Source organism: Tachypleus tridentatus, chromosome 6 (genome assembly GCF_004210375.1).
Source record: "Tachypleus tridentatus isolate NWPU-2018 chromosome 6, ASM421037v1, whole genome shotgun sequence".
NCBI classification, from domain to species: Eukaryota; Metazoa; Arthropoda; class Merostomata; order Xiphosura; family Limulidae; genus Tachypleus; species Tachypleus tridentatus.
This window is the reverse complement of record NC_134830.1, coordinates 83,731,686-83,747,847: the sequence shown is the minus strand read 5'-3', so window position 1 is coordinate 83,747,847 and position 16,162 is coordinate 83,731,686. Positions and strand designations below refer to the sequence as shown.

At 35.3% G+C, this 16,162-nt stretch overlaps 2 protein-coding genes across 2 annotated transcripts in view; both read right to left on the bottom strand.

Annotated features, from left to right (window-relative positions):
* Positions 1-16,162, bottom strand: part of LOC143252932 (lysosomal cholesterol signaling protein-like) — a 94,554-nt gene that overhangs the window by 68,809 nt on the left and 9,583 nt on the right. Inside the window, exons 2-3 of the mRNA XM_076505823.1 lie at positions 14,431-14,519; positions 3,286-3,389 (exon numbers count right to left, since the gene is read on the bottom strand). Coding sequence (XP_076361938.1) covers positions 3,286-3,389; positions 14,431-14,505 — 179 coding nt within the window. The 5' untranslated portion in view covers positions 14,506-14,519. The remainder of the gene's footprint in view (positions 1-3,285; positions 3,390-14,430; positions 14,520-16,162) is intronic.
* Positions 10,113-11,941, bottom strand: LOC143252931 (zinc finger BED domain-containing protein 5-like). Its single transcript, XM_076505822.1, has 2 exons — positions 11,627-11,941; positions 10,113-11,356 (listed from the first exon to the last, which is right to left on the bottom strand). Exons 1-2 carry the CDS (start codon positions 11,888-11,890, stop codon positions 10,823-10,825), a joined length of 798 nt encoding a protein of 265 aa, XP_076361937.1. The 5' UTR covers positions 11,891-11,941; the 3' UTR covers positions 10,113-10,822.

Here is a 16,162-nt window from a genome sequence, read left to right as displayed (position 1 = left end):
ATTTTCTCACAAAATGCGTTGTTTACTGGCTGTAGTTTCGTATATCTTATTCCATTAGCCTAGGTCCTCCATCATGATAAAATTATATCTCGGACTTAATTAAAAAGACTTCGTGTGTTTAGATTGAATCTCAGATTTTGTATGTCTGTACCAGGTGAAACTCCAATTATTTCAGTGTTTGTCTTGTACTTTTACTTAGCCTGAGACCTCAGGGATGTTGTCGAACACTCAGTCTAATTTTTTTGTTCCACTGGCAGAAATAATGATTTAGTTACAATATGTACACCGCGAACCTCAGACTGCGAGTCGAATGCCCTAACTACCTGGCCAAACTGGCCCTATTTCAACTAACTAACAATAGAAAGTAATTCATCATTCGCTGTTTTGTAATACTTAGTAAGAGAATCTGCTTCTATAGTAAGTCACATCACCGGCATAAATATAACAACTATCTTTTGAACATATAGAGCCAATTATTGAACCATGAGGAACTCCACAATGACTATTACTAGCATCAGACTTTACACAATTAATTAAAGTAAAACGCTGTCTATTGTTTACATGCAAAAACGGCTCGTTTGGGTTGAGAAAATATTTTACATAGAAGAGCGAACAACGTTTCGACCTTCTTCGGTCATCGTCAGGTCTATTGTTTGTATAAGATTTTAAAGATGTCATACAATTTACTTCGTGGATCATAATGAAATATTGTAGAAAGTAAAACTATAATTAACGCTGTAAAATGCCTTGGCAATGTCTAGAACACGAATTCTTGGGTTCATGAATTTTTAATATAATTGTCAATAGAAAATTTTCAGTTGATTTATACTTACTGAAAGCATATTATGAACTACTTAAAACATTATTATATTGTAAGAAAACTATAATTCTGTTATACAGTACACGTTCAACAACACATACAAATGTAGATAAAATAGATGTAGGCCTATAATTTTCCACCTTATCTGGATCACCCCCTTCGTAAATAGGTACGATTTTGGAAATTTGATATATTTTGAGAAACTTTCCTTTAATACATTATTTATCTCTAATAAAATTAAGCCTCACTTATAGATTCGCTAGCTGATTTCATTCTCTGTCGTAGAACATTATCCACCATTTTTTGTAAGAATTTCAGTCGCTGTTGTAGGCGCAAGATAAATGGATTGAACTATTGATTTATCGTGACACTTAACGATAGTCGAATTGACACTATTCATAGTAAAACAATTATTAAAACTCTAGGCAATATTTTTAGAAACTGTAACAAGATAACCCGGGTTAATACAAATTAATGAAATTTTGCTAATAGTTTTTATTCTGTTACCTAGTTTTTTTATTGATAGTTCGCCAAATGTCACGATGTTCTTCATTTTGGAAACATCTATCAAAATATTTAGTCTTACTATCACGTACTAGATACTGAATAAGTATCTTACGTTTCAAATATTTATTTTTGGTACAGAGATGGCCTGTTTGTTTAAAACGAGGATAAAGTCTTTGTATTTTTTTAGTTTACGTAATAATCTTGCCATCATCCAAGGTGAATAAATTGTATTATTTAATTTTACAACTTCAACAAGTGGAAAAGATAAATCATACAAGTTGCGATAATGTTTTTCATATGAGAAGCAAACTGAATCGACATCATATTTTTCATTTACAAGATGGTTCCAGTTAACATAACTTAAAGTAGAAATAAAATTATTTAAAGTAACGCTATTAATAAATAGTTTTGAATGGCTATAAATTTAGGCTGATTTGACAAGGCAGTAAAAGATACAGATAACGTATAGTGATCAGAAATATAAAAAAAATGGAACTACATCATAACAATTTTCACAAATATTTTTGAATTTTCATATTGCAGTATCAGCAACTCTAGTAGGTTGGTAAATATAAGCGTAGAGAGACATTAAATTATTTAATTAAAGTGCATGACTTCTGTCGATTGTTGTTTGGGTATGCTGACAAAATAAATAAACTAAAACTAAAATCACTCAAAAATATATAGAATTGTTTAATCGATTAATGAATTTATAAATTCACTCCATCTTCCGGAAGGTGGGCGATAAATGCAGTAAAAACTATGACTCTTGTCAACATTAAAATTAAATAATTCAAAGTACTATGTAATAATAACTGAATTACATTTAAATTTATATGTTAATCCAGGGTGAGTACATACAACAATTCCACTAATATGTCCAGAGGGCCTACCAATGAAATCCACATTATAATTTAGTAAATAGGGAGGAAGATAACACTATGGCTCAAGAAATATCAATATATCAGGTTTCAAATGATAGTAATAAAATTGGGTTAAAATATCATGTTTTATTGTAAATAGTTCTAATGTGTAAGTATATTAGATTAAACGTGTTTCTCATTAAATAGCATAATAGTTAACTCCTATTTACCCTAGTTTGAACAAAATCCTGGTTGAAAAAAATCTAACTGTTAATCCTTTTTATCAATCTTATGTAATTGATTTCTTTAATGAATTAGTAGATAAATGACACAAAGGTCAAAGAGTATGTTTTTGTATAATTAACATGGTAACTGGTGTTCCCCAAGAAGTTTTAGACAATTAACACTTTCAGTGTGTAATTGTTATAACGTTGGTTGTCAGTGTAATAAATCCTGATGAAAATATTTAATCAAACAAAACCCCTGTCTTGTCTTTGATTTGAAAAGTGTCGTAACGTAAACTTATCGCTGCTGTTAGATATATCAAAGCTGATAACTGTCAATGATTTGAAATCTCTGTCTAACATGTGTCAACAATATTTCAAAACATGAGATAATTAAAATAATAATAAAATTCCACGTATTTAAGTAGAACCAGTATTTTATTTTCAAAAGTTGTTCCCAGCTGATTGATACAGTCTGCCCATTTGTTGTATGTTGGAGTCAGTATGTTGTAATTGTACGCTAACCCATCAAATGTTGAGAATACACAGTTAATGTTTTGTATAAACTTACAAAGTAGTAACAATATATCATCATTGATAACTGCATTTTATTCATTATGTGTCTAACCAAACAAGTATTTCTTTATGCTGAACAAGTAAAGACCAAATGGTCAGCAACTACTTAGTCCAGCGTGGCACTTTAAAGACTCTTCTCGAAAAGCAGCTCAGATGAAAAGAACGACTTTTCTCGCTTTACATATTTCTTTGCAATCATGTTTTATATATTGTATGATCCATTTTCTAATAAGTTTAGTTAATTATTAAAAATTTATAAATCTTTAATAAGCACTCAAAGTGTTTTGTTGCTTACCCGCACAAAATAACGACAAAGCACTGCAGCAAAGTTGGAACGAAATATTCGAAAGCTGTTTCGGAGTCATTCTTGGAAGTGGTGTTTGAGTTTGCAGGGAGTACCTAAGAAACAGATATGTATGTGGCATTAAATTAATTATTATAAATAAATGTGAGCTATGTATGAACTATTTTGCTTACTGATTACATATAATTTGGTATGAATTTGAGGCCTGTAATAAGTAAATCTGTAAATTAGAAGAAAAAAATTCCTAAAGTAAACTAAAAGTATTTTAACACTTTTTCACGAAGATAAAGGAAACAAGTTAAAACACAACGTAATAAACTGATGAAAAACAACTAGATATTATTAGATTATATACGATTTCAGTATTAGGCAGTTAAAAAGATTGTTTTACGCAAGTTTGTTAAATAGACTAGTTTTATACTGCCGATAAGTGGTCTAAAGGTTTGTTGTATTTAGGGCAAAGCTATACAGTGAGCTATGTTTGTTCTGTCTACCACGGGGAGTCGAACACCGGATTTTAGTGGTTTTGAGCTCGCAAAGTAACACTCACCAACTAAAGGATGGAACCTAAAAGATGTAACTTTGTTCTGGTGTTATTTTTTCTGACACTTCTGTAAGTGACAGTAAAAATAATTTGAATCTATGTTGCCCTCATCTGCATGCTTATTTCTTTAATATACAATGTCAACAAGTTAAAATAAAGATAACATATCATGGAATTTACTTTTAACTTAGGAAGATAGTGCTGACAACTCATAAAACCTTTCATGTTAACCGTTAAATATGCCAAGGTTGTGTATTTTATGATAAAAACAACAACACGTGATCAATCTGATTTAAATAACAAGCTACATTACTACCAATAGAGAAAATAACACAGAAAACGTTTTTTTTTTTACGAACGACCATGTGTTATTTATTGTCTTCCAAACATGTTTTGGAATTTCGCACAAAGCTACTCGAGGGCTATCTGCGCTAGCCGTCCCTAATTTAGCAGTGTAAGACTAGAGGGAAGGGAGCTAGTCATCACCACCCACCCCCAATCCTTGAGTTACTCTTTTACCAACGAATAGTGGGATTGACCGTCACATTATAACGCCCTCATGGCTGAAAGGGGGAACATGTTTGGCACGACAGGGATGCGAACCCGCGATCCTCGGATTACAAGTCGCACGCCTTAACCCACCTGGCCATGCCGGACCAGCAATAATAGAATAACTCTGTTCTTCACTAATGTTAAATAAGCCTGTAGCAAATTAATACGCTTTCATACTGTTTTTTGCAAACGTTGGTCATAAGGTCACACCACTTTTTATCATGTATTGAAAATAACTAATTTATATTTACTTTTAATGTGGAATTTCAATAATATAATTTTAACTATATTCAATGTAAATTCTAATTCCGTTAAGTTTCCAGGTAAGTCAAAATGCTAAAAAATTATTTATTATAATTTAACATGAACAAAGAAAATTTGCTACATTAACAATATTCTTTACTGATGTTGTAACTTAATGCATATAAGCTTCTGTAAATGATAGTAAAAATCATTTCAACCTGTTTTCTCCCTATCTGTACGAGTCTTTTTTCAGTGGACAGCGTCGACAGATATATAAAGGAGGGAATTCACTTGCCACTTAAACAAATGGTACTGAAAATTCATATAAATTTAATATTAACCATTAAAATATTAAATATAGATGCTCTCCTAGAAAAAGAGGGAATCATTAATAGCCGTAGCACTTAAAACTCTTTCAGGTAGGATTAGAATGAATTAATTTAAAATATTTATTTTATTCCTTTTTATTAGATATATTTTTGTACGCCAGCAATACCAAGCATAGGATGCGGGCGTACCCGATTCGATTTTAGTATTTATGAAGATCTCTACCAACCTACTCTCAAACTGATATTCTTTTAGGCAAAATTAGAATGTTTGTTTGTTTGGAAATTTCGCACAAAGCTACTCGAGGACTGTCTGTACTAGCCGTCCCTAATTTGGCAGTGTAAGACAAGAGGGAAGGCAGCTAGTCATCACCACCCACCGCCAACTCTTGGGCTACTCTTTTACCAACGAATAGTGGGATTGACCCATTATAACGCCCCCACGGCTGGGAGGGCGAGCATTTTTGGCGCGACGCGGGCGCGAACCCGCGACCCTCGGATTACGAGTCGCACGCCTTACGCGATAGGTCATGCCAGGCCCCGAAGTAGAATGAATTGATATATATATAAAATCTTGGGCGTAGTCAATCAATCAAAAGCGTTTGATCTCTTGCAGGGTCGTACATTTTTTACACCAGTATGATTTTTGCAACCACTTATGTGCTACACAATGGGCTATCTGTGCTTTGCCCACCACGGGTATCGAAACCCAGTTTTTAGCGTTGTAAGTCCGCAGACATACCGCTGAGCCACTGGGGGGCCACTTATGTGAACTGTTCAATTTGCAAATTGGTAATCTCTAATTACGTGAACCTGAAAGCTGTAAACATGCAGTCACAGAGTAATCTTGTTGCCACGATACTTCAAAGTTTCCATGTAGGTTTGTACAAGTGAGGTGTTGTGAACAATTTTCAAAATGTTAAAAGAAAAAAGACAAATGTGTCACAAATTAACTGCCACATGAATTTATTCCTGCACACTGCATAGTATAAAAGATGGCCATCATACTTGCCAAGGTTACTAATAACTGTTATTGCATGAATTACGTTTTCAAATATTAATAAAATTAGTAATTACCCTTGATAAGTTTATATCTACTGAAAAACCGTTCATGTTCTTTGATAAAAATAATTAAAATGTCTTTACGAACGCTTGAAAATTACACATCAATACAATGCAGCACATAATTATTCATACTTTTCATTGAAGTAAGATTCATTTAGTCCTCTAGAATACATGTTCCCAAACGTAGATCTGCTTTGTGATGATCTGTTTATGAATTCTTTCATGAGCTCTTCTATATTTATTTTGTCGTCCTCATCTTTGCAAGTGTGACAAACTGCCACATGGTTGAGGCGGCTCTGAGACATTGTTGACTTTAACCACGTCTTCAACCGTCTTAATGCAGAAAAGCTGCGTTCACATTCGCAGCTGGATACTGGACATACAAGCAAAATATTCATGAGAAGAAACACTTCACTAAATATCTGCTGGCTTGTTTCATGCATTTTACACTAAGCATCCTTTGCACCTTTCAGAGATACTGCTTTTGTTGTTCCTTTGAACATGGGCAACTGAAACTCGAGCCGTTGTGCAGATTTCTGGATAGAAGTTTATAACCGAGTTGTCAATCTTGCCAGATGTGATCATGTTCTCAAGTGTCAGATATTGCTTCAAGTCATTGTTGTCTGCATTGAAACTAGTGGTCAAATGTTCTATGACTGTGTCCAAAAATTCAAAATATTGGCTTCTGTAGTGATCTCTTGCTGTTGCAGAATGGTGTGCTGAGCCATAACCTGTGATCCTTCTGGGGGGTCTGCGAATGCGTGGTAGTTCAATAGGCACTAGATCTAAGGAAGATACCTTTTTCTCAGCTTCATCAAATATCTTGTTGTAATTTTCCTCTGTTCGCAATACACACAATTGCTCAACTGTCATTGCAGATGCTTCAATCATGTCAGATACTGTCGCTGATTTTGCTTGGAATGTATGGTTTAATTTCTCTAATGCAACTAATGGATGCTGAGCTATCAACAATCCTAAAACTGTCTTTCCTTTGTCAAATCTGTCCAGCAGACCTCGTGCTTTCACTGCTACATCTGATTTTTCATTTGCTAATTCAGACAAAGAATCAACAATGTCACTTAATGATCATTAGCACATGTAATTGCAGATAGGCGGCACAACCAGCATGTTGGAAACATTGGGTGGATGTATTTAACTGGACCATTGTGGCTGTCTGACGATACAATATTTTCAAAGATTGTCTTGTATTTGCCTGACCTCTGAAGCAAGACACCAAGTTCATGTACCCACTGGATAGAATCTCGAACAGGCCCGGCATGGCCTAGCGCGTTAAGGCGTGCGCTTCGTAATCTGAGGGTCGCGGGTTCGCGCCCGAGTCGCGCCAAACATGCTCGCCCTCCCAGCCGTGGGGGCGTTATAATGTGACGGTCAATCCCACTATCCGTTGGTAAAAGAGTAGCCCAAGAGTTGGCGGTGGGTGGTGATGACTAGCTGCTTTCCATCTAGTCTTACACTGCAAAATCATGGACGGCTAGCACAGATAGCCCTCGAGTAGCTTTGTGCGAAATTCCAAAACAAACAAAGAATCTCGAACACATTCGCAAACTTCAACTGCATGTTGCATTATTAAATTAGCCTTGTGTGCTTCGCAGTGATAAAAATAAAGCTGACGGTTGCTTCTCTTTTATTTTTGCCTGGCATCCACTGTACGCACCACTCATGTTAGCGGCTCCATTATAAGTTTGAGCTCTTAATCCTGACAGTGGTAAATTGAGTCTAGTCAGTACATCAAGTATAGTCGAGGATATTGTTTCACCAGTTGTATTGGAAACACTGTACAAACCAAGAAACGTCTCATGGACGCCAAGGTTCTCATCTACGTATTGTACACGTATTGCTTCCTGTTCGGCACCTGTAACAACCATTAATGCAAAGATTTTACTTTGCTACACTTCGTGTGCTATGTTTTTCAGTATTTGATGGCTGAACATCTCCATTATTTCATTCTGAGCCTGGGGTGATGTGAATGTGGTTTTCTTTGACAAGTAGGCTGTCAACTCAGGATCTTCCTCTTCCAGGAGCTTCATTAACTACAGGAAGTACCTCTCTGTATCAGTATGTCAACGTATTGCTAAACCTTGACGCAGTAAGAAACGTAAACTTCTGAATATTTTGGCTAGACTTCTTTTGCATTGTCCCTGCTGCTTCTTTTTTCCATCATGTAGCTGGACAGTCATTGAAGTTACATCAAGTGAACCTTCTGGAGATATAGCGAATCTGTGCTGAGAAGAGGATTGGTGTTCGTTGAATTACTGTTTAGCCTTTTTCCAGTTGCAAAAACCGGTGGATATGAAGGTATACTCCACTGGCCTCTCCAATTTTCCAGTAAAAAGGCTTCTATTTTCTGCCTTGGAACAATGAAAGCATATGACTTTTTAAGTCTGGTTGTCGAAGTGCAGCCATGGGAACTCATCAAACCACTTGTCCTGGAAGTTGATATTTTGAGATTTTGCTTTCTGTCGTGGTATTAGTTGTGCGTCTGGATGATATAGCTTTCCACACTGTATCTGTGGAGTGTCAGATTTTTCATTACTGCACAAACTTGTTTCACAACTATCTGGTGGTTCATGATGTGTAATAGTTGCACAAGCATTTTCAGACTCGTCCTCTGATGAACATTATATTTCCTCTGTATGGCAAGTTTCTATTCCTTTGCTTGAGGTTGTTGGATTATCTGCATCTTCATTGTCACTTGTAGTACTAGTAACTGGCTTGCGAAACTGTCTAATATCAAAAAGTTTCAGACGCTTGCTTGTCATAATTGTAATCTGTTTCCCAGATGACTCAACAGGCTAAAATACAGTCTTTATTGAAAAACTCTAACGTAAAACGAACGAAGATAGAACAGAATGGAAGTGGGACTGAACTGTACAATGTATTTAAGTCAAACGCGCGAACCTCACAGTGACTACCGAGCCGACTGACCGCCTGGACATCGCTGGGAGAATAATGTGTGCAAGTTACAACACAAGTAATTGCAAGTTTCTCTAAAAATACTTAAACAATAACAAATATATTATATTCCTGTTAAAGCTCATCAAAAGGCAAACACGTTGTAATATAATGTCTATAAGTACGTCTATTAAATAAAAACACCTGAACAAAAACTCGCAATACAATTCAAGTAGAGGCTTTAGGCCGTTGAAATCGTTCCTTTTGTGTTCTAATTATACAAGAAAATACAATATTTTTACTATCTATGATAAGAGAATATATTGTTCTTTTACCATAAAGCACCAGCACTTTATTAGAGGGCGGTGATAATCTGAAATTTCATGGATTAATAAGGGCCACAAACACAGGTCTAATGAGACTTTTTGTAAAATCGGGGCTCAGACTAAAGGGAGCGGAGGGGGGTGATGTAGGACGCGTCTGGATCCGAGCGGCCCGAACCTGTCGTTAACTGTACACTAAACGTACACTATGGTCAGCGGATTCGGCAGCTATGGAGAGTAAGGCGTTCGACAATAACACCGGCTAGACATGTATAAGAACAAACGGCGTAGGAAAACCGCACAATATACATACAAGAATGATGCAGGTACAAGCTACAAATGTCCTGCCATATTTAGATTACAGGAGTTTACGTTTGGGAGTAATATTTTCGAATTTCATGCTCTGTTCAATATGTTGTGATGAAAAGTTTGCTTAATCTTACACTACGTACAAGACGTAGGTAGATTCTGTGATAGTGCTTGCAAGCCTTGCATGTATATTTAGGCTTACTGACTGATACTTACGAACTACCGCTTAGATCGAAAAGCTTAGAAGCAAGCATATATTAAAGATGTACATTTCGGCTACTGAAAAAGCCTACATTTAGGCCTAATTATGTAATTCGATTGGTAAGAACACGAGAATTACAAGAACAAACACACAATTTGTTGGCCTGTGATGCAATAAAACAATTCAACAGACCAAACTGTAGGGGGGGGATGATTGTATGCATAACACCCCCTCACCTAATATGAAGGGGGGATGTATTCCCATCACCCCAGGATCTACGCCCCTGATCTCTTGAGTGCAAAACTGTAATTATACCTCAAATCGGTTAAGGCAGTGGTTCCCAAACTTTTTCAGCTTGTTACCCAATTTAACATGCCACATTAAGCATGTTACCCCTTTCACAAAATGTTTTCAACATTGATATATATGGCTAAATTAAACTAGAGATATATTGCACTTTATTTATTACACTTTATTTATTTACAATTTATTTATATAATTTATTTACACTGAATTACACTTTTAATTATTGTATTTGATCATTGTGCATTTCTAATGAATATTGCCAAAGATGTCAAGAACATCAGTGGGATGGATGGAGTTGCATACTTGAAGCTAGTTTAGGAATTCTTGGCTTTGTGGTTGAAAGTGCCAGCCTGGCATCGTTTGCAACATTCAAGCGAGTCCTCTTTTTTGTTTTCATCCCCAGCACGGTTGAGAACCCCTTCTCGCACAGATACTTTGTTGAGAATGATACCAACAACTTCAAGGCTCTTTTGGACAGAGTTGGCGAGTCAGCTAGTTGTGAAATCCAAAAGGAATCTGAATTTTGGTTTTGGAATTTGACTTTCAAGGCTTCATTTGCTCGCATTGTGATCCACTCCTCCTTTGCAGGGAAATCATCATCATGAATGGCCTCATCAGGTACAGAAAAGGGATGAATGATCCACTGAATGTTGATGGTCTGTAAACATGATCCAGTATCATAACTATTCTCCTCAACAAACTGGTCTAGGGTGGGAAACTGAGCGATCACTCCTTTCTCCAAGCGTCAAATCCAGAGTCTCAGTTTTCCCAGAAATGCAGTCACAGTGTGATGGGCATCAATGACAGTCGTGTTTTGGCCCTGGAGTTGCAGATTATCACTGTTCAGCTCCGCAAATATGTCAGCCAAGTAACAAAGTCGAGCAAGCCACTCCTTATCAGTGAACTTGGTAGCAAAAGGAGATTCTTCTTGTTTCAGAAATTCCTGAAGAGCCGTTCGGAGCTCAATGACTCGACGTACAACCTTGCCTCGTGACAACCAGCGAACATCGGTGTGGTAGAGCAGAACTTGATACTGCTCTCCCATTTCCTTGCACAGCTCCCTGAATATGCGCAAATTCACATCCCTGGACTTGATGAAATTGACGATTTTCAACACATCTTCAAACACTAATTTCAGATTACCAGGCAGGCTTTTTGATCCAAGAGAGTACCGATGAATGATGCAATGATCTACAGAAGTTTCTGGATTCACAGCTTGTATGAGGCCCCGTAATCCACGATTACGACCCATCATCGACGGTGCTCCATCGACGGAGACCTAGATTAAAAAAGAAAAAGTATTATAGATTGCGTCAGTCAGTCATTCTTACTTATCTTTTGCGTTATAATTATATGGTTTTAATTTAATTTAATTTATTTTGATACTTTAGTATTTCAGTACGACAAGCACGATACTTTTTTGTGAATTATGTATAAAATATTAGCTACACTACAGCTACTTGTACAATAAATAAAACTATATGACTATATGCCATGTAATTCATTGTATTTATACTAATCTAGACTTTATATAAACATCTCTCCCTACCTGTTGAACGCTGTTCCAATCCAATCCATTCGTGGTAAAGAAACTGTTGATGATATTGAAGATATCTTCTCCCTTCATGGTTGTCAGCAGATCTTCGCATAATAGGAACTCTTCTTTGATCTTGTCCTGGTGGACGTAACGAACGAACCCAAGGAGAACAGCACAACTGGCTACGTCACACGATTCATCAAATTGCAAGGAGAATTTGCTATATGAGCTTTCCTTGATCTCTGTTGTAACTTGGAACAGAATATCTGATGCCATGTCATCGACTCGTCGGCGGATTGTGTTGTTTGATAGAGATATGACACTCAGTTTCTTCTGCTTGATCCTCCCCACATACCTTGCTTACCATCTCGTATGCACAAGGCATAATCAGATTCTCTGCAATGGTGTGGCATTTTGTTGTTCGGCAACTTTATATGCAACAAAGTAAGATGCTTCGACCGCAGCTTGAAGCTTTTGGGCTTGAATTCCAGATGAACCGAACTGGATATTCTTCAGTGCTACAGCCCGGCGCTGAAAATAAGCCTGATCCTCATTTTGAAGATTTGGATGGCACTTCTGGAGGTGAGCTGAGAGTTTTGATGGCTTGAGGCTTTCATTTGTCAACACTTTGTGACATACTACACATTGTGGCCGATCCTCTCCACCAGAAGGTAAATTCACAATGCCATAGCGAAGAAAGGCGTCAGAGTAGGTGCGCTTTTTAGACATTTTATTGTTTAATCTTCAGAAAAGGAAAAAGAAAAACTGCATAAAAAAGTGTGAACAATGTGAACTTATTATTTATTTTTCATGGCATTCTAGATAGCATTAAAAGAGCTTATTCAGCATAGGAATGATGTAATAGTAGGTAAATACTAACTATACTGCACAGGGCAGTACACATACATACCAGGTTTTGTCTACATCGGCTGATGCTCACATAGAAACTGACAGTGTGAAATAGAGGCAACCTCAGGCAGTGAGTGACGCGTACTGGACACGTCGATGAGTCATCAGGGTTACTGAGTGACTTGTGTTCTGAAGCATACTTGTCAAAATACTTTTAGGTTACCACACACTTAGATACATATTTTTTCTTTTCTACTGCTGTATATTAGTTTTTGATGTTTATTGTTATTTGGTTTAACTTTATTACATACTTAAAATAGGTTTAATTTACAACTTTACATACTAAGACTAAGTTAACATTAATCCTAATACCAGCTACCTCAATGTTTTCTTGATTTTCAGAATTTTAACTTTTTTTCTGTCACCCCTCCATTACCCCCGATAAATTGTTAAATTAACCCCAGGGGGTAATTTACCCCCAGTTTGGGAACCACTGGGTTAAGGTATAACAGAGTTATGAACCAAAGTTTGAACTTGAAAAATTCAGAGTCATTCTATGAGTCACTATGCCGCGGCTAAATATTACACGCGAACCACCTGAATTAAGCATAAAGCTAGATATGTGTGTGATATTAAATTAGTTGTCATATAATATAATACAGTTGTAGTGTTTAAAAATAAAATAAACAATGTTTTAGAGTGTATAATATGAGTATTATCGCTCATGCTGTAACAGATTTTCTATAATATATTTATTTCAATGTTGATATTTGTTTCTGGTTAAATATGTATTTAGAATTGTATGTAACCTATACTGTTAAATGCGTAATGCGTCAGTTACGCTTGTTCTTTAAATTTGTAGAAGATTTTCGTGCGCAAGAATCAATAATGTATATATATATACGCAAAAGCCAGTATTATTGCCAAATGAATTTTCGGAAATCTCGCCTAATGAGTATGAAAAATAGTCATCACAACACGCGGGGATACAATATAATATTGTCGGGTCGCTATAGTAAGTATGATAAAGAGCTCGGAAGCTATGAATGTGATAAACGCCTATCAATCGAGAAATTACAAATATATGACCAGTATTTCTACAGGGACATTATATATTGTCATCGGTAAAAAGCTTAGATGCCTCAGTAGCCGTCAAGTGAAGTGTATCTGTATATCAATATAAATCAACTCACTCTCCGTAAACCATCGATAAAATATGCAGTTCCTGATTAGATAGAACACTCAGTGTTATTTGTAAGTTTATAAACTGAATTGTTACTTTATATTAAAATATATTTTTGCTAAGAAAGAAAGTTGTGTGTATCAACCTCGTTGGTAAATATCATAAATTTGATATATATCGCCATTCAGTTATCTTCTAAATCAAAATTAAAATTTCAGGCTATTTGAAATTGTAACACGTAACATACGTAATATAACAAATCGGAGACTCGTCCGAGATAAATTATAATACACAACATTGCTAACATGTAATTCAACTGCAGACAGTTCATATACCATTTATAACAGGAAAAGTAAAAACTGTTAGTATAACGTAAAATAATATTAAAATTAGGGATATTCTATTTACGTGTGACCGTTTATTACGAAACACAAGGTTACACAATGGGCTATTTGTATTGTGCCTACCGCGAGTACCGAAATATGATTTTTAGCTCTAAATATCCTTACACTTAATGCTTAAGGGGATATTCACGTACTTTTCTGATACGGTTTCGATACCCGTGGTGGGCAGAACACAGGTAGCCTATTGTGCAGCTTTATGCTTAATTACAAACAAACAATCAATCATTACTTTCGTGACTTGTATAACATATTACAGATGAAATATATAATACGTGATGATTCTGACTGTTTTATTTTCTCTCTTTCTAATTGTATGTGGACTTATATTAGTTAATGTTTTTATATAATATAAAATATTGCACAATCAATTGATTTCTTACCTTACACCATTGTAGAGAGACACCTGATGGCGGAATTTGAAAAATGTTGCTGAGCACTGTAATTTGTGGTCTCATTGTAGGTCAAATTCCTACCGATAAAAAAAGAAGCAAGTATGTAAAATAAAAATATAAACTATTCTAGCAAACATGCTTAATATGCAGTGCTTAGAAATGAATTTGCAAAATCTAGTTTAAACAGTTAAACATGCAACAGTAAAAGAATCTTGCGATCAAAAACATGTGTTTTGAAAAATGTATTAAAAGATTGCAATTCTATCTGAACAAAAAGAGTAACGTTTGTTACGGTATGAATGACTTTTGCGAGAGAATCGTATTATAATAAATTAAATTTGTCAAAAGACGATAATGTAATGTTTATTTTATTTTTAAACAATGTATTCTGCAATGGATATGACATACATAGTGTAACTGAAATACATTATATACTCTACATCACGGAAAACTCCTAAGGTTTTAAATAAAGAATATAGTGTTTAAAAATAAAATTAGCGAAATAAGCTCTATTCTCGTATGAAACATATGATTTATTATTTTTCGAACTGTTTTGTGTCTGTTCTTTTGAATCCCCACCAAAAAAAACCTTTAGGTTTCTTCTGTTTATTGCATAGCAGTTGTAGTGAGAACTTACTGTCATCATATTCCCCGCAGAATCTCTTGATTAAATCAGTGTCAATTCTGAATGACTGTGATATTTGTTTTTATTTTGATACAGAAACTGCTGGGCATCTTTCTCTCCTCTATATTCAGATATAAACTTCAGAATTACATAATTATTTATAACCTGTCTTCAAACTATTCTCTAGTTAGAGAACCAAAAAGCAGAATAATGAAGTATTGCAAGAATGTTCTCAATCATTTGTGTAGACTGGTGTGTACTTCTTCATTTAATAACTGATCACAGATTTAACTTCTGTACTTTCCACTCTGGATAAAATGAATCGAAATTAAGAGGTAAACTCCTCTTGACGACATAATGATTTAAAGTAACAAGAACGGAATCCATTAGAACGCATCTTGGCTCCCACATTCTATACATTCATGGCCTTTCCACGAAGCATGAGCTAAGATGGACTTGAAAAGGATAATGCATCATTTATTTGTGTTGTAGTTGAATCATAGTGAATCCAATAAGCTAATATAAGGCTCTTTGCGCAAGATACCGTGTCCCAATCAAATAAAAACTTGGTCAATGTTTTTCCACCCACTAAAACATGAAGTAACATGTTGACGGAAATTCAAAGTTCTTGAAACATGTAAACTCGACGAAAACTATACAGACTATCGAGCTAGCATTTCCTGTTTCAGGAAAACATAACTTTCAGTTACGCTCCCATACCAGGATAGTGATGATATTTGTATCATACAAATTATCCTGAATTATGGGAGAATAATTTTCTTTAGCCGTTGGTGGAGCACTACTTGTGTTATAATTGTATATTTGTAAAAAAACAAGAGTGCCATAAAGTAAAAATAATTTGGAGTAAGAGGATTTCAAAATATTGAGCCAATTGAAGCAAAGAAGAAACATTTAATAAAGCAAAAACATCATTAATAATAAATGATGATTTAATCCATTCTAACTCTTATATAACTTAGTTTTATTGCGTATTGTAACATTGGTTTATTTATTTATAGGCTACTTTATAAGGTCATATATATATATATATAGCTAGCTCACTTCTGAGCATAAATTATTACTGATACTAAAAGC